The sequence below is a fragment of the Pantherophis guttatus genome, chromosome 3 (assembly GCF_059756535.1).
Source record: "Pantherophis guttatus breed Tessera chromosome 3, ASM5975653v1, whole genome shotgun sequence".
NCBI classification, from domain to species: domain Eukaryota; kingdom Metazoa; phylum Chordata; class Lepidosauria; order Squamata; family Colubridae; genus Pantherophis; species Pantherophis guttatus.
The window spans coordinates 173,959,235-173,983,434 of record NC_142065.1 but is presented as its reverse complement, the minus strand read 5'-3'; the positions used below and the strand labels follow the sequence as shown (position 1 = coordinate 173,983,434).

General features: G+C 36.4%; 1 protein-coding gene across 1 annotated transcript; it reads left to right on the top strand.

Annotated features, from left to right (window-relative positions):
* The first annotated feature begins 68 nt into the window (after window positions 1–68).
* ATP6V1H (ATPase H+ transporting V1 subunit H) lies at window positions 69–23,492 on the top strand. The gene is made up of 14 exons (XM_034429772.2): window positions 69–615; window positions 3,536–3,658; window positions 5,171–5,273; window positions 9,746–9,835; window positions 10,983–11,096; window positions 11,187–11,291; window positions 12,749–12,790; window positions 13,014–13,111; window positions 14,014–14,206; window positions 15,536–15,714; window positions 17,079–17,204; window positions 18,212–18,313; window positions 19,431–19,544; window positions 23,161–23,492. The coding sequence occupies exons 2-14, from the start codon at window positions 3,555–3,557 to the stop codon at window positions 23,219–23,221; spliced, it is 1,431 nt and encodes a 476-aa protein (XP_034285663.2). The 5' UTR covers window positions 69–615; window positions 3,536–3,554; the 3' UTR covers window positions 23,222–23,492.
* The last annotated feature ends 708 nt before the right edge of the window (window positions 23,493–24,200 follow it).

Genomic DNA, 24,200 nt, shown 5'->3' with positions numbered 1-24,200 from the left:
TCTTTGGCTTTGAAACGGAGATGAGCACCGCCCCCTGGAGTCGGAAATGACTAGCACATACGTGCGGAGGGGAACCTTTACCTTTACCTTTAGACTATAGAAGGAAGAGAGTTATGTTGTAACCATGTAATAATCGAAGAGGTAGATTTGTAATAGTACTTATAACTGGTATAAAGAAGATTGGAAGCTACTTCTCTGAATTGTTCTTTTTCTTTAATTCCCCCCCCCCTTCTTCCTTAAAAAAATCTTTAATATGAGAGAGAGAGACAGAGAGAGAGAGAGAGAGAGAGAGAGAGAGAGAGAGAGAAAGAAAACACCACGTTTCTAATGGACGCTGGGAGTTGTGGTTCGCAATACCCCGAAAGGGGAGGGTTACGCCAGTCTGCCTAGCGCACAACGCGCGCCGATCTCTGTTAGTGCTTTAGCGGTGCTCGGGCCGCTCTTCGGCACCTTGTCGGCATCCGTAGCTCGTTCAGTTGGGGCTGTCAGCTGAACTCTCGTCATATGACCGGGAGTGTCGGTTCTCCTTTCTCCGCTCGGTGGCTGACTGCGAATCGTCCGCCTGCGAATCGTCTGCCGATCCCGGGGCTTTGGTTGCCGGGCTTCCTAAGAGAGGTGAGACGTCGTAGCTCTTTCTCCCTTCGAGGGCCGCCCCAGCGTGGCAGAGCAGAGGTCGTGGGAACCTTTCCTCGCATCTGCACAACAGGGAAGCTTAAGAGTTTAGCGGCCAGCGGGAAGGCGAGAAGGCGCCTCTGCTGCCTTTCTGCCCAACCTCGCTCGCATAGACCTTGCTGTCGCGGTGCAACTCGGTAGAGGAAGGAAAAGTAAACGGCCTTTCTCCTCGCTCCCGAGGGGCCCGTTGCCAGCAGTGCATTGTAGCCGGCCCTGCAGAGACTCCCCAATTCAATGTCTTGCCTCCAGCGCCGACCCTTTAGGCTTCCCAGGGGAAGGTCACACAAGGCGGCGGTTCTTTGCCACCCTGCTGCTCTCAGACGTGTTTTTTTTTCCTTGACCTTGTTTTAGGGAAAATAACTTATTAATATGATTTTCCTGATCTCTCAGTTCTCTTAATATTCAGACAGTGGCTTCCCTACAGAAAGAATAAGTTAGATAGGTCAGATGCTTTAAGCAAATAGATTAGAATTCTTTGTTGGCCAAGTGTGATTGGACACACAAGGAATTTGTCTTTGGTGTATATGCTCTGCCGGTATATACAGTATATACTTTACCCAATATATACCGAGTAGATGTAATAAAACAAATTTTGCATATATTGATTGTGAGACGGGAGCTGCTTGTTCCAAATATTTTAGTTCTCTGAATCTTTGTGTTTGCTGAATTGCTATTGTTCATCCCATCAGTTTGTTAAATATAGGAATGTATTTCTTGTATTTCTTACCACGCTGCTTTTAGAGAGAGACAGATTATTTGCAGGGCGATATAGCTGAACTTGGCTAGGTTCTTCTGAACAAATCATAGGCCAGATCATTCCTGCAGCTGCCTTTCTCTGAACTAAACCTTGCTTTTGCTAGCATTGCTTTAACAAAAAAAGGCCGTAATAGCTGTTTCATCCAATAATAGGTGTGTATTTGCAGGGGAAAGGAAGGAAGGATTAATCTGGTTTTTGCAGATATGGTTAGATGACTGTAATACAGTTTCAGCTGGTTTGGTCAGGTAGAGTTGGCTAGTACTGATCAACATCCTGCCCTAGTCATGACTTGATGCAATAAAAACTAAATAGTTGTTTTGGCATCAGAAATTTAGAGTAGGCCAGAAACTATTTGAGGAGAAAACAAAATGGTGAAGGTCATTGGTGCAATGATATTTAGCTGTCCTTCTGCTTTTCTATGTTAGCATAAACAGTTGATATTACATTGGGATATTAAATACAATTTGTCCATGTTTTTTCAAAAATAAGCTGTGTTCTGTGATCAGTTGCACTTAAATTTTGGAAAAGCATGTGTAGAAAGTTTTAGTTTGAAATGCAAAATTTAAAATATGAAACAATAAGAAGAACCAAATCCAACAGCTGGTTTCCAGATGGAATTGGATGTGGAAACTTGAGTTGGGATTCTTTTCTTTCATAAGGGATCTCTGTTTAATAAGTAACAGGAATTTTATTTTGGTAACAGATGTGTAATAATGGGGTGGTATTTTGCACATTATTTTGTTTCCTGAAGTAAATTGTTACATGCAATTTACAGAACTCTAACTAAGGAAAAGTAACCACAATAAAGTACATTGTAAATAATAAAAACAATACTATCCCATTATTTTGTTTTCTGAAGTAAATTGTTACATGCAATTTACAGAACTCTAATCAAGGAAAAGTAACCACAATAAAGTACATTGTAAATAATAAAAACAATACTATCCCAATTTACAGCTATTAAAAACATAGTTTAAACAAGCCATACTAATTATGTATCAAATAATTATTTCAGAGGGAGTGCATTTTTGTATAATAGTTTAACTAACTCCAGCTGGAATTCCGTAAGAAAACAAAAAAGGTTTTTATTAAAATGTTCAGAAAATTGGTGCCATTGCATTAAGTCTGGTTCTCTTCTTACTGAATGAGGCGGGACTGTATGCTAAAAAAATATTTTCTATAACAAACATTATAATATGGAGCTTTGTCAATCTAGGTTAATAATACAGCATAAACACAGGATGATTCATTTTAAGAGGTATGTAACATTTTTATGTTTATAAGAACTTTTGAAAGTAGTTCAAAAGTTGAATTATTGAATTAAATAGATTTCTTGGTTTGCTTTACCTCAGCCAAGGAATTGTTTAATTTTCATAATTTAAATAGTAGCAAATATAAAACTATCTGTTTGAAGCACATAACATGGTGGTTTCCCTTTTAATATATTTTAATTCTATGCCATATATATTTTAGTATAAATAAATCTTTTTCATTAATTTTATTACGTATTACAGTATATTAAGTAAAACTAAAGCAACAATCTAACACACACGGGGGGGAGGGGGGGTTTGGGTTAGAGAGAGAGAGAGTGGGTGAATTATGATTATAATTTCTATAATTGTTTCAAAGATAGTTTAATAGATAAACAAAAATAGCATTGTTTTTGTTTATGTATTTATTACATTCCTCAAATTAAGACATTACAGTAGATTGAGGGGTCCTTGGTGCTCTCTGAGCTTGCTTGTTTTCTTGCAGATGTTTCATTACCCAAGGTAGGTAACATCATCAGTGCTAGTAAGGAGTGGGGTTTGCTGTCAGTTTATCTGTCAGTGTTGTGGGGGAGGTCTTAGAGATTCTTTGATTGGGACTGTTTACTGTTGTCGCTTTGGCAGTTTCTGGGGTATTGTTTACTTGTTTTTTGATTATTGATTTGAAGTTAATAAGCTTCAGACCAACAATCAAGTAAACAATACCTCAATCAAGAAACTACCAAAGAGCCAATGAAATTTAGATCCATGAAAGTAAACTGATTTCAGTGTTCATGTATTGACTGAAGCATTGTTCAGGTTTATTGCAAACTCATATTTATATTTGTTTCCTTAATAGGTTTTAAATTACAGTAATTATGGATATTCGGGGTGCTGTTGATGCTGCTGTCCCCACCAATATCATTGCTGCTAAAGCAGCTGAAGTTCGGGCTAATAAAGTAAATTGGCAGTTGTATCTACAGTAAGTTTTGAACTGGGTATAAATGGTTATAAGTGGCATAATTTCTCTAAAATAGTTACATAAAGTATATGTAGATGTATTGGAAACTAGAGCACTGTTTAAGACTTGGAAAAATCTTGAGTCAGTGGAAATTGGGAAAAATGATTTGTCAGTTACTAGTCATAAAATATTTCAATGTAGTAGTATAATTGTGAACCATACTTCTAGTAACATGTTAAGTAAATTGGCAGTTGTAGCTAAAACCAGGTTTTCAGAATAGCAGATTATTCATTACTTTATTTTAATCAATTATATATTTAGAAAGACATATAGCCTTTCTGGCTACAAATATTTTTTTAACAGCTAGCTATATCCTTTTTCAAAGCTTTTCATCCCACTACTTTTCTTATGTTAATGTATTATTGCTTCATAGCAAAACAAGTTTCTGATGTTGCCTTCATTATTCTTCTTGAAGATACTTGAAAGTTAAAGAAACGCTTATTGGGATAAATAGATGGACAAGATTTTTTAATACTCATCCATATCTGCCCCCTCGTCCCACGCCCAAGACATTGATTGTGTCAATCTGTTTATTTCATTGCACCAAAATATTGGCTTGGCTATATCCTTCCTGCCTATGACTAATACTATTCCTAATTGTTTTTTTGTGTCCTAAGTAAGAAATTATATGATCTTTTGATGAAAGTGTCCAATCCAAATCATTTTAATTTGTTTTTGTCTAATTATCAATGTCTAGTCTTCATTTTATCTTTTAATATATCTGGCCCTTAATAATTGATTGTTTATGTATCACAAAGTTGATGTTGATGCTTAGCATCACATAGATTTTCTCTATGATCACCTGTCCCTAGCTTGATCTTGATTAACAATATAAGTTCTATTCTTAAACTGGGTTTTCCAAATGTGTTAGGAATAATACATCTATTATTTTTTAGCCAATATATTTATTGATTGAAATGTCGTAAGAAAAATGTTATAAAAAGATAATGGAAATGGTCTACAGTACTTGGAATTGTTTGCTGTTGTAGCAGTATAAACTGCTGGGGAAAATAGATGTGAAATATAAAACTTAAACCTTCAGGTTATAAAGAGAAGCCAATTTGATTTGAAACATTAAGTTAACTTTGACTTAAAACGTACATATTGTAACAAATTTGGGGAGGCAGGGGGCATAATGTATCTCCAGAAGACAGCCAGAACATGGCTTACATAAAGGACACATGTATATTTTTAAACAGGAAAAAAGCACTCACAGTTGTCCAAGGAGTTTAAAAACAATTCTTGAAACTAAGTCTCTAACATGAGTGGTAAATACTTTTAAATATGAGATATAAGGTTTTCCTTTATGAGGTGATGTTTTGTTGCCAAGATTGCCCATCCAGTTCATCATTTCCTATTTAAGTTTGGGAATATAAGTGATTTTAGAAGCAATTGTGGGAATTCTGGGGCAGAAATAAATAAAGTCTACAAATCAGAAGCGCTAAAAAAAGATTCTTTTTTTTTCTTTTGCAGAGGGCTAATGATTTCAGGAGAAGACTGTGAATTCATTCAAAGATTTGAACAAAAACGGGCTCCAGAAGAAAAGCAAGAATTAATACAAACAGAAGGCAATCAAGTAATACAGTTTCTGTGGGACAAATAATTATTCAGTGTTATGAATTGTTTTGGTTTTATTTTTTTGTTTATTTGTTATTGCTTTTTTTTTTTTGGTTTGGAAAGGTTTGTAGATCTGTTCTTATATGCTGTAGTCAAATTTTTCCCCAAACTACTTACATTATTAATAGTGACAAAGCAAAGTTATTTTGACAGTTTAAAAATAGTGTGTGCCCCTGACAAATATTCTCCAGGGAATAGCAGTTAATCCATATTATGTTATGTTAGGTTAGGTTAGGTTAGGTTAGGTTAGGTTAGGCTACGCTACGCTACGCTATGCTATGCTGTATTATATTTTACGTTAGATTAGATTAGATTACATTACATTACATTACGTTACATTACATCTTCTCAAATTAGGAATAAATCCTATTAACTTCTGTGGTGTTTCGTCACAATAAAGTTATTCAGCAGTACAATATGTTTACTCTTTTACAAATTATTTGCTATTTTTTTATTTTATTTTATTTTAAATTCATATACCGCCCTTCTCCCTGAGGACTCAGGGCGGTGTATAGCCAGAATTAAAAAACATAAAATACAAATATTAAAAAACAATTAATATATATATAAATTTGGCCCAAAATTAAAAATACAAACCAATTAAAACATTTAAAATTTCTTCTTAAGCCAGCCCGGCTTGCTGGAAAAAGTGGGTTTTAAGGGCACGGCGGAAGGCACTAAGGTCTTGGATTCTCCTTATCTCTGGGGGCAACTGATTCCAGAGGGTAGGTGCCCCCACAGAGAAGGCCCTCCCCCTGGGGGTCACCAGCCTACATTGATTGGCTGATGGCACCCTGAGGAGGCCCTCTCTATGGGAGCGCACGGGACGATGGGAGGTCGTCGGTAGCAGCAGGCGGTCTCGAAGATAGCTAGGCCCGATGCCATGGAGCGCTTTAAAGGTGATAACCAGCACCTTGAAGCGCACCCGGAAGACCACTGGGAGCCAGTGCAGCTTGCGCAGGAGCGGTGTTACATGGGAGCGCCATGCTGCTCCCGTCACTACCCGCGCTGCTGCATTCTGGACCAGTTGGAGCCTCCGGGTGCTCTTCAAGGGGAGCCCCATGTAGAGAGCGTTGCAGTAGTCAAGGTGAGAGGTGACGAGGGCATGAGTGACTGTGCACAGGGAATCCCGATCAAGAAAGGGCCGCAACTGGCGAATCAGGCGAACCTGACAAAAGGTCCCCCTGGTTACAGCTGTCAGATGTTCCTCCAAGGACAGCTGCATATCCAGGAGGACTCCCAGATTGCGAGCCCTTTCTGTGGGGGCCAAAGACTCGCCCCCAATAGTCAGTGATGGAGTCAACTGATTATATCGGGATGCCGGGAGCCACAGCCACTCAGTCTTGGAAGGGTTGAGCTTGAGCCTGTTCCTCCCCATCCAGATCCGCACAGCCTCCAGGCACTGGGACATCACTTCAAGGGCATCATTGGGGTGGCCTGGGGTGGAGATGTACAGCTGGGTGTCATCAGCGTACTGGTGGTATCTCACCCTGAAGCCACGGATGATCTCGCCCAGCGGCTTTACATAAATGTTGAACAGAAGGGGCGATTATTAATAATCCTGAAACAGTATTCACATTTTGTTATTTGATATGGATTTCTAGAAGATAAATTACATATCTCTGTATGTCACTGATTCATATTTTGACACTCAGTAATTGATAGCGGATGCACAAACTGTTTAAATCAGAATTAATGAATTTTCATGAAAAATTGATTATCATGGAAAAACAGTCTGGTGTTCTCTGTTACAATCTCGTGTTCTCTGTTGTTCAGACAATATTATATTCTACAGTCCCGAATCATTGGCCATGCTAGTAGGCATTACAAATCAAATTGGATAGAATAATCTGGTTATTGGTATATCTGATGCTTAATTTGTGACATGCAGTCATGCATATGTGAATTCACCCTTGTAATACTTTCCACTACCATTATGCCAGCAAGCTTCATAATAAGACAGTTAACAAAAGTCTGATAGTTGTGCCACACTATTATAAACTGCATAGTAAATCTGAAGCTACATGCTGCTTTTGTACCTTTAATAGCCATGCTACAGTAAATGGATTGTTGCTTTATTTGTTATATCATATAATCATCAGAGGAGCTGAAGAATCCTTGGAGGTCTTGTAGTCCACCCCGGTCCAACAACTCCATAGTCCAACAATATGTGTTGGTGTGTTATTAACAACAAAACCATGCCATTGTTGTGTGCACAATACTTCAGTTTGAAATGTTTTAAGTTTAAAATAGCAAGAGCAAGAGCAAGAGCACTTAAACTTATATACAGCTTCACAGTGCTTTTACAACCCTCTCCTAAGCAGGTTACAGTGTCAGCATATTGCCCCCAACAATCTGAGTCCTCGTTTTACTGACCAGGGAAGGATGGAAGGCTGAGTCAACTTTGAGCCGGTGAGAATCAAGCTGCCAAACTGCTGGCAGCCTGTAGTCAGCAGAATTAGCTGTAGTGCTGCATTCTAACCACTGTGCCACCATGGCTCTTAATCAAATAATTTTATTAAACATTATATGTTAGAAACAACTGTTCTCACCTTACAGAAAATACTAAAAACTCAAAATGACCTCAACTCAATGCAGCACTGTTTTGAGTTTGAAACTTTTCACTATGCCTACACTTTTTCCGGCGTCATATAGTCAGCAGGTGCCATCGCTGACTATTGGGGGTGAATCTTTGCCCTCTACAGAGAGGGCTCGCAATCTGGGTGTCCTCCTGGATGCACGGCTGTCTTTAGAAGAGCATATGACGGCCGTGGCCAGGGGGGCCTTTTATCAGGTTCGCCTGATTCGCCAGTTGCAGCCCTTTCTGGACCAGGACGCCTTGCGCACGGTCACTCACGCCCTTATCACCTCCCGGCTGGACTATTGTAATGCTCTCTACATGGGGCTCCCCTTGAAGAGCACTCGGAGGCTCCAACTGGTCCAGAATGCGGCCGCGCGGGTGGTTATGGGCGCAACTCATTGTGCCCATGTGACACCCCTCCTGCGCGAGCTGCACTGGCTCCCAGTGGTCTTCTGGGTGCGATTCAAGGTGCTGGTTACCACCTTTAGAGCGCTTCATGGCTTAGGGCCGGGATATTTATGGGACCGCCTTCTACCACCAATAGCCTCCCACCGGCCAGTTTGCTCCCACAGAGAGGGTCTCCTCAGGGTGCCATTGGCCAAGTTATGTCAGCTGGCGACACCCAGGAGGAGGGCCTTCTCTGTGGGAGCCCCAGCCCTGCGGAATGAACTGCCCCTGTAAATACGTAAGATTCCCGACCTCCGGGTATTTTGCTGTGCACTGAAGACCCTGTTGTTCCGCCAGGCCGGGCTATCAACATGATAATTTTAAATTGGGGTATTTTAAATTTCTGGGGTTTTAAATGGAGCCAAATTTATTTAATAATTTTAAATTTTAAATTGATGTTTGAATTGTGTTTTTAAATAGGCTGTACACCGCCCTGAGTCCTTCGGGAGAAGGGCGGTATAGAAATAAAATTATTATTATTATTATTATTATTATTATTATTATTATTATTATTATTATTATTATTATTATTATTATTATTATTATATCAGACTAACTTTTCTGAATCTGAAATGTAACATTTTGTGCATCCCTTAAGTACACAATTGTTTCTTGCAAAGGAATCTAGAGGGATATTTTCTTTTCTCTTCTCCCCCACTTTAGTGAAACATTTATGAATATTCGAAGAAAGCTTGTGGAGGGCAGCATAAGTGAGAGTGTCAGAAAGATTTCTTTGCATGGGTGTCCATATAGTCATAGTCCTATTAAGTTATTTTATTATATTCTCCACCAGCCTGTAAAATCCATTAAGGATACTGTTTGAAGAAAGGTCCATGTTAATATAATTGTGTATGTAAATGCAATCTTGTTTCTCTTAAAATTCAGCTGTCATAGTTCTGATCTTTTGGAACAGTGAAGGAGAAAGAGACAAGCTGCCAGAGCACTTGGTTACAAATAATTTTGTTTATTTTTTCCCAAGTTACTTTTGAAAATCAAGTTGGCATTTCAACATATTTCCTTTTGGTTAACGTGATTTAACATACATAATTTACTCTAGGGGCAGGTATTTGTAATTCCTTATTTAAATCACAGCAAATATTAGTCTCTGTGAAGCTGAATTAGAAGTAACAAAATATATGCAGCATTTATTTTTCTATATTGAAGAGAAGAATGAAGCTATTGTTGCTCCTCCATATGAAATCCATTGTCTTAGTGATAACTGAATAAATGGAATTTTGCAATAATAATATGCTTGATGAAAGCATTCTAGCAAATCAATACATGTGAATATTCTGATCCAACAATTTAAAATTGTTTTCACGTTCACTGTACAACCTATGCTTGCAGAAATGCAGAGCAAAATGAGAATGAAAACAATGTCTAAAAATTTATTTTTTTCCTAGTGTGCTAAAACATTCATAAGTCTGATGACTCATATCTCCAAGGAACAGACAGTTCAGTACATTTTAACTATGGTTGATGATATGCTGCAGGTACGTTCATTAACTATTTTCATGATTAACTAATTGATATGCAGATTTCTTATTGCAATAGAGCTGGCTTTTTACTTTATATCCACTTTCCCAGTAATGCTGGGCAGATTACACTTCCTGTGAGTAGGATCCCTTAGAAAATACTTCAGCCATTTTTTACAATGTGGCATGATTACATTTATATCTTGAAATTTCTGAAAGCAAATAATGCATCAATTGATCTACTTGCAAAATGAAAGTTGAATCTGATTGTTAAGATGCTTTTCAATAAGCAGGACTTTCACCATCCTATACAATAAAGGGTAGTCAAGCTATTATCCTCCAGATATTATGAACTATGGCCTGCTATCCTATCCAGCTGACAGTTTTGGCTGTCTCTGTGAGAGCTGCTTCAGAATTATTTGGGTCTGGAAGCTTTGATTGGTGAAAAATGCAGAACTAAACTGCTAACTGGTATGCCATACTTATGTTAAAAGAAATTATTGCCAGTTGCTTTCCAGGCATAATATAAGGTCCTGGTAATCTGGAAACAGTAGCTACTCTCATAAGCACCTATTATTTTTGCCCAGAGATGCTAAATTACTTTTGCTTTATCAATTCCTTCTCTTTGCTTGAATCCTATAAAACAAATAATGCTTACTTAATGTCTTTTATAGCATCTGAATTAATAAATAATCCTTTTATTCTTAGGTATTATTCCAATGAAGTTTGTGTCTTGCAGTTTAACTTAGAATATTTTTGTAGTGTGGCTTTGCTAAATATTGCAGTCATTTGCATTTTTAATGTTGTGTAGTTTTATCAAAACATTAAATTGTTTGGGGGGGCCTGTTTTTTGATCTAGCACTTTTGTATGCTTCAGTATAGATCATTTTAAGTGCTATGATAATAGATACATTGCAACAGTGAATGGCAAATGGACTGCAAGAAGTGTTGATAATGGTGCATTATCATCGGCTTTGATCTAGTTTACTCTTATCACCTAATCATAGTACTAATGCAGGATGAACATCAAAATGTAATTCTATGTATGTGTTGTATGTATTGCTTATCTTGCTGGAACCATTTTGAAATAAATCTTATATAAAGTATCAGTCATGATCCTTCCACTTTGGTAACAATAATTCATTTATTCTTTTCCTTTCAACAGGAGAATCACCAGCGAGTTAGTATTTTCTTTGACTATGCAAAGCGGGACAAGAACACTGCATGGTCTTATTTCCTGCCAATGTTGAATCGACAGGATCTTTTCACTGTGCATATGGTAAACCTTCAATCAATAAAAATCTGAAATTGTAAAATAGTATATTCTTCTAGAAAGAACTGAAATTCTGTTTTCTGTATTATTTTTCAGGCTGCCAGAATTATTGCTAAACTAGCAGCTTGGGGACGGGAGCTGATGGAAGGCAGTGACTTAAATTATTACTTCAACTGGATTAAAACTCAGCTTAGTTCACAGGTATATGTAGTCATACTTAATATATCTGTAAATTAAATTACTTCAATTAAAATAGTCTTAACAGAAATTACTATTCTGGGCTGCATCTAATATATTGGTGGAATTATGTTACTTTCAGTGACATAAGATCTTTTTAAAGTGAAGAGAATACAAACATTCACTGGACTTCAAAAAGTTGATCAACGTGGGATGTATGGACATATCCTTGTTGCGGGTCTTCTCTTGAAAAGTGCATGAAACTAATGTATTTGAGTAGCATCACACAACTAGGAAATTTCCCATTGGCCTTTATGCCAAGAAAAGTTACTGGATGTGTTACCACACAGAACTCATGATCAAGAGCCGTGGTGGTACAGTGGTTAGAATGCTGTGCTGCAAGCTACTTCTGCTGACTGCTGGCATTTCGATTCCCATCAGCTCAAGGTTGACTCAGCTTTCCATCCTTCCGAGGTTGGTAAAATGAGGACCTGGATTGTTGGCGGCAATATGCTGACTCTGTAAACTGTTTTCAGAGGGCTGTAAAACACTATGAAGCGGTATATACTGTATTTTCGGAGTATAAGACGCACCGGAGTATAAGACGCATCTACTGTTTTTGATGAGGAAAAGAAGAAAAAGAAATCTCCCTCTGAGCAATTTTGCCTCGTTGCAGCAAACAGCCTGCTTTACTTTCATTTTTGTTTTCAGCATAGCTTGATTAGCACAAGGAAAAAAAAGATCTGCTCCAGCAATTTACCTCTTTGCAGCAAGCAGCAGAGCCCTGCACAAAACAGCTGAGAGCAAATCAGCTGAGAGTCGGGAGGCCGATCAATCAACTTGTGCTAACTAGGCTGTGCTGAAGCTTAAAGGAGCTATTTTTGCTTGCAAGGAGGTAACTGCTGTGAGGCAGAGGCCAAAGGGTGGGGGCCAGTGGGTGGGCAGGGCTACATTCGGTGTATAAGACGCACCTAAATTTTCACCCCCTTTTAGGGGGGAAAAAGGTGCGTCTTATACTCTGAAAAATACGGTAATTCTAAGTGCTATTGCTATTATATTTTACTATGACATCAAACTCTATAGAAACCTGTAGACTTCTGTTCTATTGATTAATGAAACAAAGCAGAAAATTCCAATATGAAATATCTAAATATGTTCCTGAAGTTCGTGAACTTGACTAAATGGGTATTTTTGTGGATATTTTCAGGTTAAAAAGGCCATACATGAGAATGAAATAAAAAGGACATCCCATACCCAATTATTCTTTATGAGTCTTCAGAACATAAATTGTGTTTGTAATTGATGCAAATTGCTTCTTTAGATACTTTTCTTTTTCTTTCCTTTATATTATTTTTTCTTTTACCTTTTTATTTTTTCTTTTCCTATTTTTTCTTTTATGTTTCTGTAGTTTTTTAAATCTATGTAAATTTCCTTTAAATAAAAATAATTCTGAGAGTATATCTTTTTTTGTTTTATGCCAGAAACTACGTGGTACTGGAAGTGCTAATGAACCTGGAACTGATGTAAGTATATATTTCTTCAAGAATATAGTCTGGATCTGGGCTAACCTTTGTTCTTTTTGTTTTGTTTTTTAAATTGAACTTTCTGCAGCCTGAAAGTAGCAACAGGCATTTCTACTATTGGGCCAGTTTCTGATTTCATGATCGATGAATAATTGGAGACTTCTTACTTAAGAAATCATATTATGTACATATCTTTAGGGAAGTGTATTTTTCTTTCATGTAGAGTTCACAATATGTCCAATGTGTTGCTGGGTGTTTGCAGTTGATGCTCAGAGTCAATGAATACCGTTTTGCATGGGTAGAATCAGATGGAGTAAACTGGTGAGTATTTGTAAGAAGAAAAATCAGTGTCTGCTGTTTTAGTGGACTGTCTTGGGGTACATTTAGATCGGGTGAAATGCTCCCAGTTTGGACCGGACCGCCTGATCCGGTAGTGATGGTGGCAGGTGGTAGCAAAAATTCCTGTCCCCACCCTATGCCCGGCTGAGCTGCGCGATCATCAGAGGCTTTTTAAAAAACTTTTAAGAGCATTTTTTCGGCCGAAGAGGTTGTAGAAAAAATGCTTTTAAAAATTAAAAAAAAAAAAAGTTGGCCATGCCCACACAGTCACATTACCTCCCCCACCAAGCCATGCCCACAGAACCGGTAGTAACAAATTTTACATTTCACCACTGATTTAGATGTCTGATTTAGAAGAATAACATGCCTTTTAAAAGAGACATTCTCTGTGGGTGAGCAGAAGATTGTACTTGAAGAATAATGGGGACTACTTATTATATTATAGACAGGAACACTGGCATGATGAATTATAAACATAAATCCGAATTCATTTAAAATTGCTATTCTGTTCACAATAAACTTGGATGAAATTGCATTGAATGCTGAGGAGTTGCTCCAGGACATTTAAATTAGACGAAAACATGCTCATGTTGAATGTTCAATCAAGGCACTCCATAAGTGCAATTCAGCAGTGAAACTAATAATAGTTGTGGCTTTCAGGAGAACATGTAATTTCATTACCCAGAAAAAATAACAGATGCCTCCCATGGTCATTGCTGATTTAAGAGGTTTACAAGAACTCTAAAAATCAGCCTCTACATGATTTTCCTCTACCTTTTTTTTGAAAAAGAGAGACCAACTTTTCAAGATCTTGGGAATAAGGGCAAAATAGAGACTGATCAGATAGAAACCGTATTTTCTATATGTCTTTTCCCCCCCTCCAGTATAATGGGAGTATTGAGTAACAAGTGTGGTTTCCAGCTTCAATATCAGATGATTTTCTCTGTCTGGCTCTTGGCCTTCAGTCCCCAAATGTGTGAACACTTGCGGCGTTACAATATTGTTCCTGTTTTATCTGACATCCTTCAAGAGTCTGTAAAAGAGAAAGTAACCAGGATCATTTTGGCAGCATTTCGGGTGAGTGGATGAAGCACATTGACTAGATGAAACTGGCTGTGGTGTGTTTTTATATATATATTGTAACTTGGTGTTGTTTGATTGTTTTCTTTTCAAGCAAGAGTTGGCTTCTGAACTGGAAGAGCCTCAGTTGTTTGTTCTTCACTGTAGTTCCAATTCATACCAAGGCCCTATGCCTGAGAGGGGTCTGTTCGTTGGCAATATTTATTTTGGGACAGGGTTTTCCAGTATGGGAACTATTGGAGGAGGGTTGTGCCACAGCCTTAAATTGGACTTACTGTACATTGCCTATTAAAAAAAGAGAGAGAGATGCAGCATTAAACTGCATGGTAAATGTCATGTCCACCAAACCATTTTCCCTTAATATTTTCAGATTTTAAAGTTGTGAAGCCAAGTACTGTATGCCTTTATCTGGAAGACTTGTGCACCTATCATTTGGTGCTTATGAATCACATGCTCTTAAGTGCAATCCACTATACTCCCACACTCAGAATCTCCTTCCCTTCATGCAACTTTCACAGGCAAGGAAGCTCATTACTCCAGAGTAGAAATTGGGGGCGTTCCAGTAGCTGTAGAAGGAAAATGAATCTCCATTTTCCAATTCTGCTGATAGAGTTTTATAGAGAAAAGCCATTGGACATCATTTTCTCTAAATTGTTTTGGAGACACTGAGGGTCTGAGCAAATGTTGTTAATGGTGATGGATTGATTATGTGCCATCAAGTTGGTGGTAACTCTTATCAACCCCTTAAAAACATTTTCTCCCTGATGATCTGTTCCTAACTTGGTCCTCCAAATTTTCTAATGATGCATCCATTGCAATTGTAACTGAATCCATCTGAATGACGGATATACAAAAATATAAAAATATAAAATATATATTATATCTGAATATAAAATATACAAAAGTATGAAGGCTATTGCTTAACGCATTGTAAGCCACCCTGAGTCTTCGGAGAAGGGCGGCATAAAATGACCACTTTGCTGCTGGTCATTCTCCTCTCTTTCCTTTCATCTTTTCCAGCATTAGAGTCTTTCTCAGAGAAGAGTATACATTATACTTCACATAATGTATCAGAAGTAGGATAATTTGAGCTTGGTCATTTGTGTCTCCAGTGAGTTGATTTGTATGTTGATCCTTTTATTTGTTTCCTTGGCTGTTATGGTATCATTTTAAGTATAAAGGTATACTTTTTTTCTTGTAAGCTTACTGGAGGGAACAGCTTAGTGGTATTATAAATATTAAAATATATAGGCACAAATCACAAAACAATATATTTTTCATTTATGATAGATGACATTTTAAAAATCCCCTATATTTTTCCCCTAGAATTTTCTAGAAAAGTCCACTGAGAGAGAAACCCGCCAAGAATATGCTCTTGCCATGATCCAGTGCAAAGTACTGAAGCAATTAGAAAATTTGGAGCAACAGAAATATGACGATGAAGATATAAGTGAGGATATAAAATTTCTGTTGGATAAACTTGGAGAGAGTGTCCAGGATCTCAGGTACATTTTGCATTTAGAATCTTAAAAATAAGAATGTTGGTCAGACTTCAGTTAAAACTCTTTTCCTCACAAAACTATTGGTTATGATCAGGTACAAGTTGAGACATTAAGTAAATAGTTAATCTCAAAGTGCTGTTTCTAAAAACTTTGCAGGAAATCATTTTGAGGGCCCTTAAAAAAACCTCTTCTAATAAATTGTGCCCGTAGATGGTTTGTACTTAAAATTTAAAAAGTCTGGTGGTTACAGCTACCACAATTAGTCTTTCAATTACATCCCTCATTATAACAAAAACTCCAAATAATGTAGAATCAATAAAGGCTATTAACATTATTAACATAATTAACTCTTCTTAAATTTAAATGATGATTTTATTATCCAAGTTCAGATACCTGGATAATGAGTGAATTTCATAGAGTTTATAAATCAATATTTTGAAGGATAAGGCAAATGTTATAAGAGAGAACAATCTCTTAGAACAGGGACCCCCAACCTCCAAGCTGCGACCCATTACTAAGCCATGGCTATTGAGAATTAGGCCGTGTGAGTGGCTGGCCAGAAAGTTTGGTGACCACTGTTTTAGAACAAAGAATGTTGCATCTGATTTTTCTCAACAATATTACTATCACTTTAAAAATGAAATTATAAAATCAATAAACTCTAGTAGAAACAGCTTTAACAGGATAGCAGTTTTTTCTTTGGTATTAGGAAAAGAAAAATATAAATTTTTATCTCTTTAAAATAGAGGTTTAAAAAAATAAAAAGTAGATCAGTTGAAAAACAGAGGAAAAGCATAAAAGGAAAAGCATTTTGGAATACACAAATACGTTTTAATCACATGGAATAATATTGGCAGTCTTCCTATTATACTGATATCAAACTAGTTCATAAATAGAAAGGGAATACATATTACTGATCCAAGATTGTCACTCTGGGATCATGCTGTCTTTACAATATTGAAGAGTAATTTGTTTTTGCTGGCCCCCATGCTTGATGATTCCATAATTCCTTATATAATAATATGCTCAATATTTATGCTGTATAATTTAAAAGTATACTTATAACTATAAATTGTAATCATCTTTGTAATATCATATCATATAAAACCAAAATAGGGCAATAGTGGCTGATGAGTAAATCATTTGAGTAGGTATTCCTATGCCCATTTTACACTTTCAGCATAATGGAATTGACAGCCAATACCTTTAAAACATTCTCTACAGTGCCCAGTAAACATGACAAAATTAGTCTGGTAGTTAAGATTAGGAATGTGCAGCTATTTAAGTCCGGTGGAAAAAGCAATAGGGCATCATATATTGTTCTCAAGGATCTTTTGTTCCTAAATTCATCTTCAATTTTTCTGCAGTTCTTTTGATGAATATAGTTCAGAGCTTAAGTCGGGAAGACTGGAATGGAGTCCTGTTCACAAATCTGAGAAATTCTGGAGGGAAAATGCTGTAAGATTAAATGAAAAGAATTACGAACTGTTGAAGTACGTCCTGAGATTCCCTCCTTTTTCCCCCATTTTTTCTTTAACAATTGAAATGTATGTGTTGCTCAGAATAATGAAAATTGCATTTTAAACCTCTAGGCAAGATGAAATTTAAATTTCACTTCAAGGAAACACTTCTTCTTTAAACAAAATATTCTTTAGATTGCAACCCTTCTCCTTATTGTTTTGAGGAGTGTCTTTGGCATTCCTACTGAAACCGTTCTGTTTTAAAACCATATGATTGTGAAAGAGCAAATCATATTTTTATTGTTTTAAAATGTAGGCTACAACAAGGGTATTAGCTTATAAATTCTGTGTTATGAGATGGAACAAATATTTGTACTTCATTTCTACTAAGTGGAACCACCACTTTGAACTCCAGAGAAGCAAACATATATAGATGTAAATCTTCAACTCTTATTTCCTGAAAACATATGGAGACTATTGAAGATTGTGGAATGAGCTACTGTAAGGTTCATGGAGTCTCCATGCAAATGCAAATAAATAACATTAAATTAAAAATCAGCATCAAGTATATGTATGCTCCATCTGAATATAGCACATTTCTTCAGCGAAGCCAAAATATTTTAGATATTTATATTATCCATTCAAACTGGTATGTTCCTACACCTGTCAGTGATTTTTTTAAACTTATAATTTGGATTTCTGGCTTTGAAACCTAATTTGGATGCATATTAACGCAATACTTTTAGTTGTGCGTGAGTCACATTGACAACTTTCAAAAATACCGATATGCCTTTGTTCAGAAATTCACTGAACAGTATACCTCATTATTTGTAATCAAAGGAATAAAATAATTAAAACATATTTTCATGGTATATTTTAATAAGATAGTTTATTCTTTTCATATGGTTAGTGAAGTTGTAAGTTGATATGGACTTTTTAGAAATAAATATTTTTAAATATTTGGATGCATATTCTAATATTTTAAACATTCTAATATTTTGTAAAAAATTTAAATCTTACTATATAAAATTGTATTGTAGAATTTTGACAAAACTTTTGGAAGTATCAGACGATCCTCAGGTTTTGGCTGTAGCTGCTCATGATGTGGGAGAATACGTACGACACTATCCTCGAGGAAAACGGTAGGCAAAATTTACTCCTTAAATCTGCTTCAAGTTATTGTAGTAGTTATTTCAATTTTTCATGGAAGTTTTTATATGGTTGTGTGCAACTATAAAATGTGTGCAACAGCTGTCCTATTAATTGTGTTAAGCTTTAAATCAGGAGTGTCAAACTTAAAGCCTGCGGGCCGGATCCAGCTCTCAAGGTGCTTAGATTTGGCCCACGGGGCCACCCTCGAAATACCAAAGGACCGGCCCGCAGTACCTCTGCCAGTGAAAATGGAGCTCAGGAGGGCCGCGCACAGCTCCGTTTTCACTGGCAGAGGGTTGCAGGAGAATCCTCCAGCCCTGCCTGAGCCACCACAGCTGTCCCCTGACATGAGTGATGTCAAGCTGGCCATGCCCATGCTGGCCACACCCATCCTCCGCCCAAGGTCAAACACAACCTCAATGAAATCAAGTTCGACACCCCTGTTTTAAATATGAGTATTTACTTGGATTATTTGAGGATGTGTAAAATAATCTACATGTCCCTTGGAAAATGAAGTTAATACTGGTTTTTAAAACACAGAGGAAATCAAAATCCATTAACATATGCAACTAATCTCTTTTTTTAATCTTTAAAAATTCTTGTTATTCTGTTCATATTTCCTACTGCTTCCCCTGGAAGCATTGACAGTGAATTCAAAACAGACTCCAGTCTTGCAGTTATCTGGCATTCAGTCCCCTTAGGCAGCCATTCCAAGAGAAAATGGGTGCCTGGCTTCCATGTTGCATTTAATAAAATGACAGAAAGGTGAAGAGTGAGAATGCCATTTTGACCATAAACCATCTGAAGAACATACATTTCTATGGCCTCTGAAGTAGGATGATTTCATGCCTGTTATTACATTTTCATTGTGTAAGGAAAACTATTTATAATTTTTATGCTAAAGTAATGTGTATTTTGATTATTTAGAGCTGAACTCTTTTACCTTCTATTTAAAATTTGGAACAAGGTGACTCCCCTACAAGTTCATAATTTGAAATTTCTAATTGTGAGAAATCAGAAGAGGAAGTAATATCAATCGTATATCTGCCCATGTCATTTTAGACACCCCGCTACCCTTTCTCTTTCTTTCTTTCTTTCTTTGTTTAGTGTGATTGAACAGCTTGGTGGAAAACAGCTTGTGATGAATCATATGCATCATGAAGACCAGCAGGTTCGCTACAATGCCTTACTTGCTGTGCAAAAGTTGATGGTTCATAATTGGTATGTGATGGCTAATTTTTATTTCTGTATTGACAAAAGGAATTTTTCTCATTCATTAAATCTTAATTATGAAGTATCGTAAATCTAAATTATGAAGTATCAGTGATTAATAATGATATTCTGGTTATTTTTGTTATTCACACCAATAAATGAAAGTAATATTGCTGAAATGGATTTGTATGGCTTTTTATTGGTTTTTTTCCCCTATACATTTATGATATTTCAGTACTTGACAAGGGCTTATTTGTACACTTCAGTATTTGTGAGTTGTCAATGGATGTTTAATGACATATAACTTGATCTTTGTTGACAATTTGTGCTTTTTGCTTACTTTTTTGGTATATTTTACTGAAATTTCTTGCAAGATTTTATTCTTCCATAATATGTTGTCCCTGAAATCTATCTGTATGTGATTGATAAAATATAAATAGAATTTAATGCACATTCTCTCTATCCATCTAGTAAAATGTATTAATTGCAGAAATTACAAATAATTAACTTGCCTACTTGTTTTTCATACAAATCTATATGTATATTTTATTAATATTAACTGGAGTTTTTAGGATTTGTATTACAAAAAAATCTACACCCTGTCAGGCAGCGCCTAGAATTTAATAGCATTATTGCTTATGCAGCAGACATAACATAATCAATACTACTTTACTTGGGCTCTACTTTTTCTGCAATTTTTCAGTGGCTACTTAGAATGCATGCAGCACTATCAGTGACAGAACGTTTAGCTCAACATCAAGAAAAAAAGTTAAAGCATTCATTTAAAAGTCCAGAAAGTCAGGAATGCAATGGAATTGAGATTGAGGCATTATTCGCTGAATCTCATTACTCACAATCAAAAGTTAAGACATCATCTAAAACCATATTAAAACTATACATATTAAAATATTAAAAACGAACCTGGTGCTAAATCAAACCCTTAGTGTGCAGTTATCCAATCTGATACCAACACTTGGGAGAAAAGCCAGGACTTCAAAGCCAAATTTCAGTGTGCAGAGTGTTCCATAGTGCAGGTTTTGTCATGAAATAGGCATGCTTCCTAGCTCCCATTGGATGGTAATATTTAGGGGAAGGGACTAGATATGTGCCTACCCTATGTGACCTGGTAGGGCAGGTAGATGTTCTTAGAAAAGAGGTCCTGCAAACAACCTGTCCCTGTTCCTGGGCTTTAAAGATGATGACCAGCATGTTGAATAAACCAAGAAAGAAACTGGAAGCCAGCGTAGCTCACACAGCAAAGATGTTGCATGGGTAAACCTAGTGGTTTCCATTACTGTGCATGCTGTTGCATTCTGGACTAGTTGACATTCTTAAAGGGCAGCCTCATGTAGAACGCATTGCAGTAATCCATAAGGCAGGTGACCATGGCATGAGTGACCATGAGCAAAGCCTCCCAGTCCAATTTATCACCACTCCTTTACATTTTTTTTCTTTTTTTTGAAAAATAGTGGTATTCTAAAACATAAATTTGCAATTACTGAGCAGGCCTTCTTGAACATTATTGTTCTCACTGTTTTGGCATCAATCTGATTCTCACTGATGGCTACATGCATTATTCCATCTCACCAATAAGTGTCCCACTATGCCTTGCATCTATTCTGTGCTAATGCATCAAATTATCTATAATTCAAAAAGTAAATTTTTGCTTCATGTTGGCATAAATAGCATGGCCCTACATTGTGAGATGCACATATAGTCAATTTTGTATGATTTTCTTTTTGAATGATTTATGAATATTGGGAGGGGGGAAGCATATATAAAAACCATGTATACCATAGCAGACCTTAACAAAGTCTAATAATTTTCAGAACTGCAAGCTACTTCCAATATAAAGCTAGTGAATTAAATTACTGCATTAGAGATAGTGTGCTAACAAATTATTTGTAATCATGCACTGCACAAGGCTTTTGGTCTTGAAGAAGTGCATTAGAGTCAATTACTGTGCATGTTTCCTGAGGCTTACAGTATTTAGCAGAAGTGGCAGCATTACATACATATAATTCCTTTATTTAAAAGTAAAATAAAACTGATGTAATTAAATGTATAGTGTTTATGAACTATATATTGTATTAATTAGAAAGCTAATTTTTGTTGTTTGAAATTAATGTTATAATTTCATTTCATTTCATTTATTAAAGTTTTATACCGCCCCTCCCCCAAAGGACTCGGGGCGGTGAACAGCCAGGATTAAAAAACATACAGTATAAACATTAAAATACTTTAAAACATAATTAAATCTATATTGGCTTCCCCCAATTTAAAACCCCTTACCCATAAATTAACCAATTAAAATTTTTTTAAATCAGCCCGGCTTGCTGAAATAAAGTCTTCAGAGCCTGGCGAAAGGTCCGGAGGTCCGGGATTAGTCGTATCCCTGGGGGTAGCTCATTCCAGAGGGCGGGTGCATAATAATGTGAAGCTGCATAAATATTAGACCTAAAATGTTCTTTTAACTTGCTCTCCAAGTTAATTTAACAATGTATAGCTGTTTTTTCTTTCCAGTAATAAATGTTGTCTTCTGGTCTTTTGCTACAGAGATTATGTTCAATGTCCTTGTTATTTTTAGTTTAACCTTTCTGTGCATCATACAATATAACTGAGCTGGCATACGTGTGCAGATGAAAAAACATATTTTCTTGCAGAATCTAAATAAGAGTCAGTCACAATTAAGTTGCTCTAAGTAAAAATTCAGTTCTTCCCCTGCTTGTCTTGTTGCAAATGTCTTTATTCAAGCACTGTAAATTGATGACATGTTCCAGACACCCCCCACCCTTTTAAATTCAGGAGCACAAAGTGCTGTGTTTGGTTTGATTGATTCTCAAACGTTAGCACAATTTCATAAAATTCTGACTCTTAAGCTTCTACAACTTGTTAATATTCTACTTCTTTCTTAACTGTGAAACATTAAGTACCCAACTTTTAGAGATTATTAGATTTGAAGAGATTAATATTAACCAATGTGGTGCAATAGTTAAAATATTGAAGAAGGATTGATGAAACCTAGTCTGAAATCCACCTTTAGGCATTGCAAACTCACTGGATAATTTTGATCCAGTGTCTCTTTTTCAATCCAACCTTTATCAAGGGATTGTAGGGATTGAATGAAGTGAAATCCCCATATATATATCCCTGTCTGCATAGGACTTTTTAGGTACACAGATGTTGTGGAATAGTGTAGCAGAGATGAGGAGAAGATCATCTTGCCTTAATTTTATTGTAGAGAAATTGCTGGTTTTCCTAGCAAAGCTGGTGCATTACAATCTCTGTAGAAAGACCACATGATGCCTTATTTTTCATCACCTTTTCCAACAATTATTGTATGATGTGCAATAAAATTTAAAGCTGCTATATGGTCAATGCCCATCTAATATAAACTAGCATGAGTACTGTTTGATATTTGGTTTCCTTATTTAAAATTCAAATTTGAATACGTTCTCAAAAGTAGAATCTCTAAACTGTGAAAGGATTGACTGGTCTTCAGACAGTAAATTGCATACTTGTTTTTCATTGCCTCTTGTTGTTTATTCCTTTCTGGAAAAACTCCATTTAAGTATTGTCTTTTCATATTTTTTTCTCTTCCCTTTTCCACATTGTTTTTTTGTAGGGAATATCTTGGAAAACAGCTACAGTCAGAACAGCCTCAAACAGCTGCAGCACGAAGCTGAGCCTCAACTCTCTTTGCTGAGAATAATCATAATTGCTACAAGTACCTTCAAGTACACAGAAGAAAATAATGTAGTTGAAGTCCCTTTAGCTGTCTGCTACTGTGAGCTTTCCTTCCAATAAATCTTCCAATCTTGTTGCCTGAAGGGCCTTGTCTTGTAAATCATTTCATTTGCTAGCAAGAATACAACAGAATATCCAAGATAGCTAATGTGTAATGTCTTTATTTTATGTATTTATTGTCTTAAAAAAATAAAGAATAATTATTCCTTATTGTTTTTTTATTGTTCTTTATTGGCTGCAAATTAGTGATTAGGGTTTTTTCTTATTGATTTATTTATTGAAAGCATTTTTATCTTTGGCACCAATTTTTTAAATTATGGATTTAGATACAATTTTAGTGAGAGGAGATGAAAAACCTGGCAGAGTTGTCGTTTAGCACAATGAATGGAATTGTCCTGCTTGCCATTCCCACACCCTTTCTGGCTGGCTCCTTTTCATGAATAAGTCAATCATTGGTTAGGAGGTACATTGTATGCACAAAGACTCTGCTGCCAACATCCTTCCATGCCTACAGGGAAAGCTCTTTCCATGTTTACTATTGAGTAGTAGAGTGGTCATGATCATGGATACAAGTGTAATACCTTCAACAAAAATAATTCAACGAGACTTGCATGTTTATATTCATAGTTTTTTATATAGGTATTACATATCTATAAATGTCTAGACAGAGGTTGCTTTTTAAAAAAAGCATATGTGGAGAGATTTGACTCCTTGTGATTCAGTGGATAGGCCCATGTAGTTTTCATGGCGGCATGGCAGATATTCTACTGCTGCCATGAAAACTACATGGGCCTATCCACTGAATCACAAGGAGTCAAGTCTCTCCACATATTTTTAAAAAGCAACCTCTGTTTAGACATTTATAGATATGTAACACCTATATAAAAAACTATGAGCTTACTGTTACTGCCCCCCCCT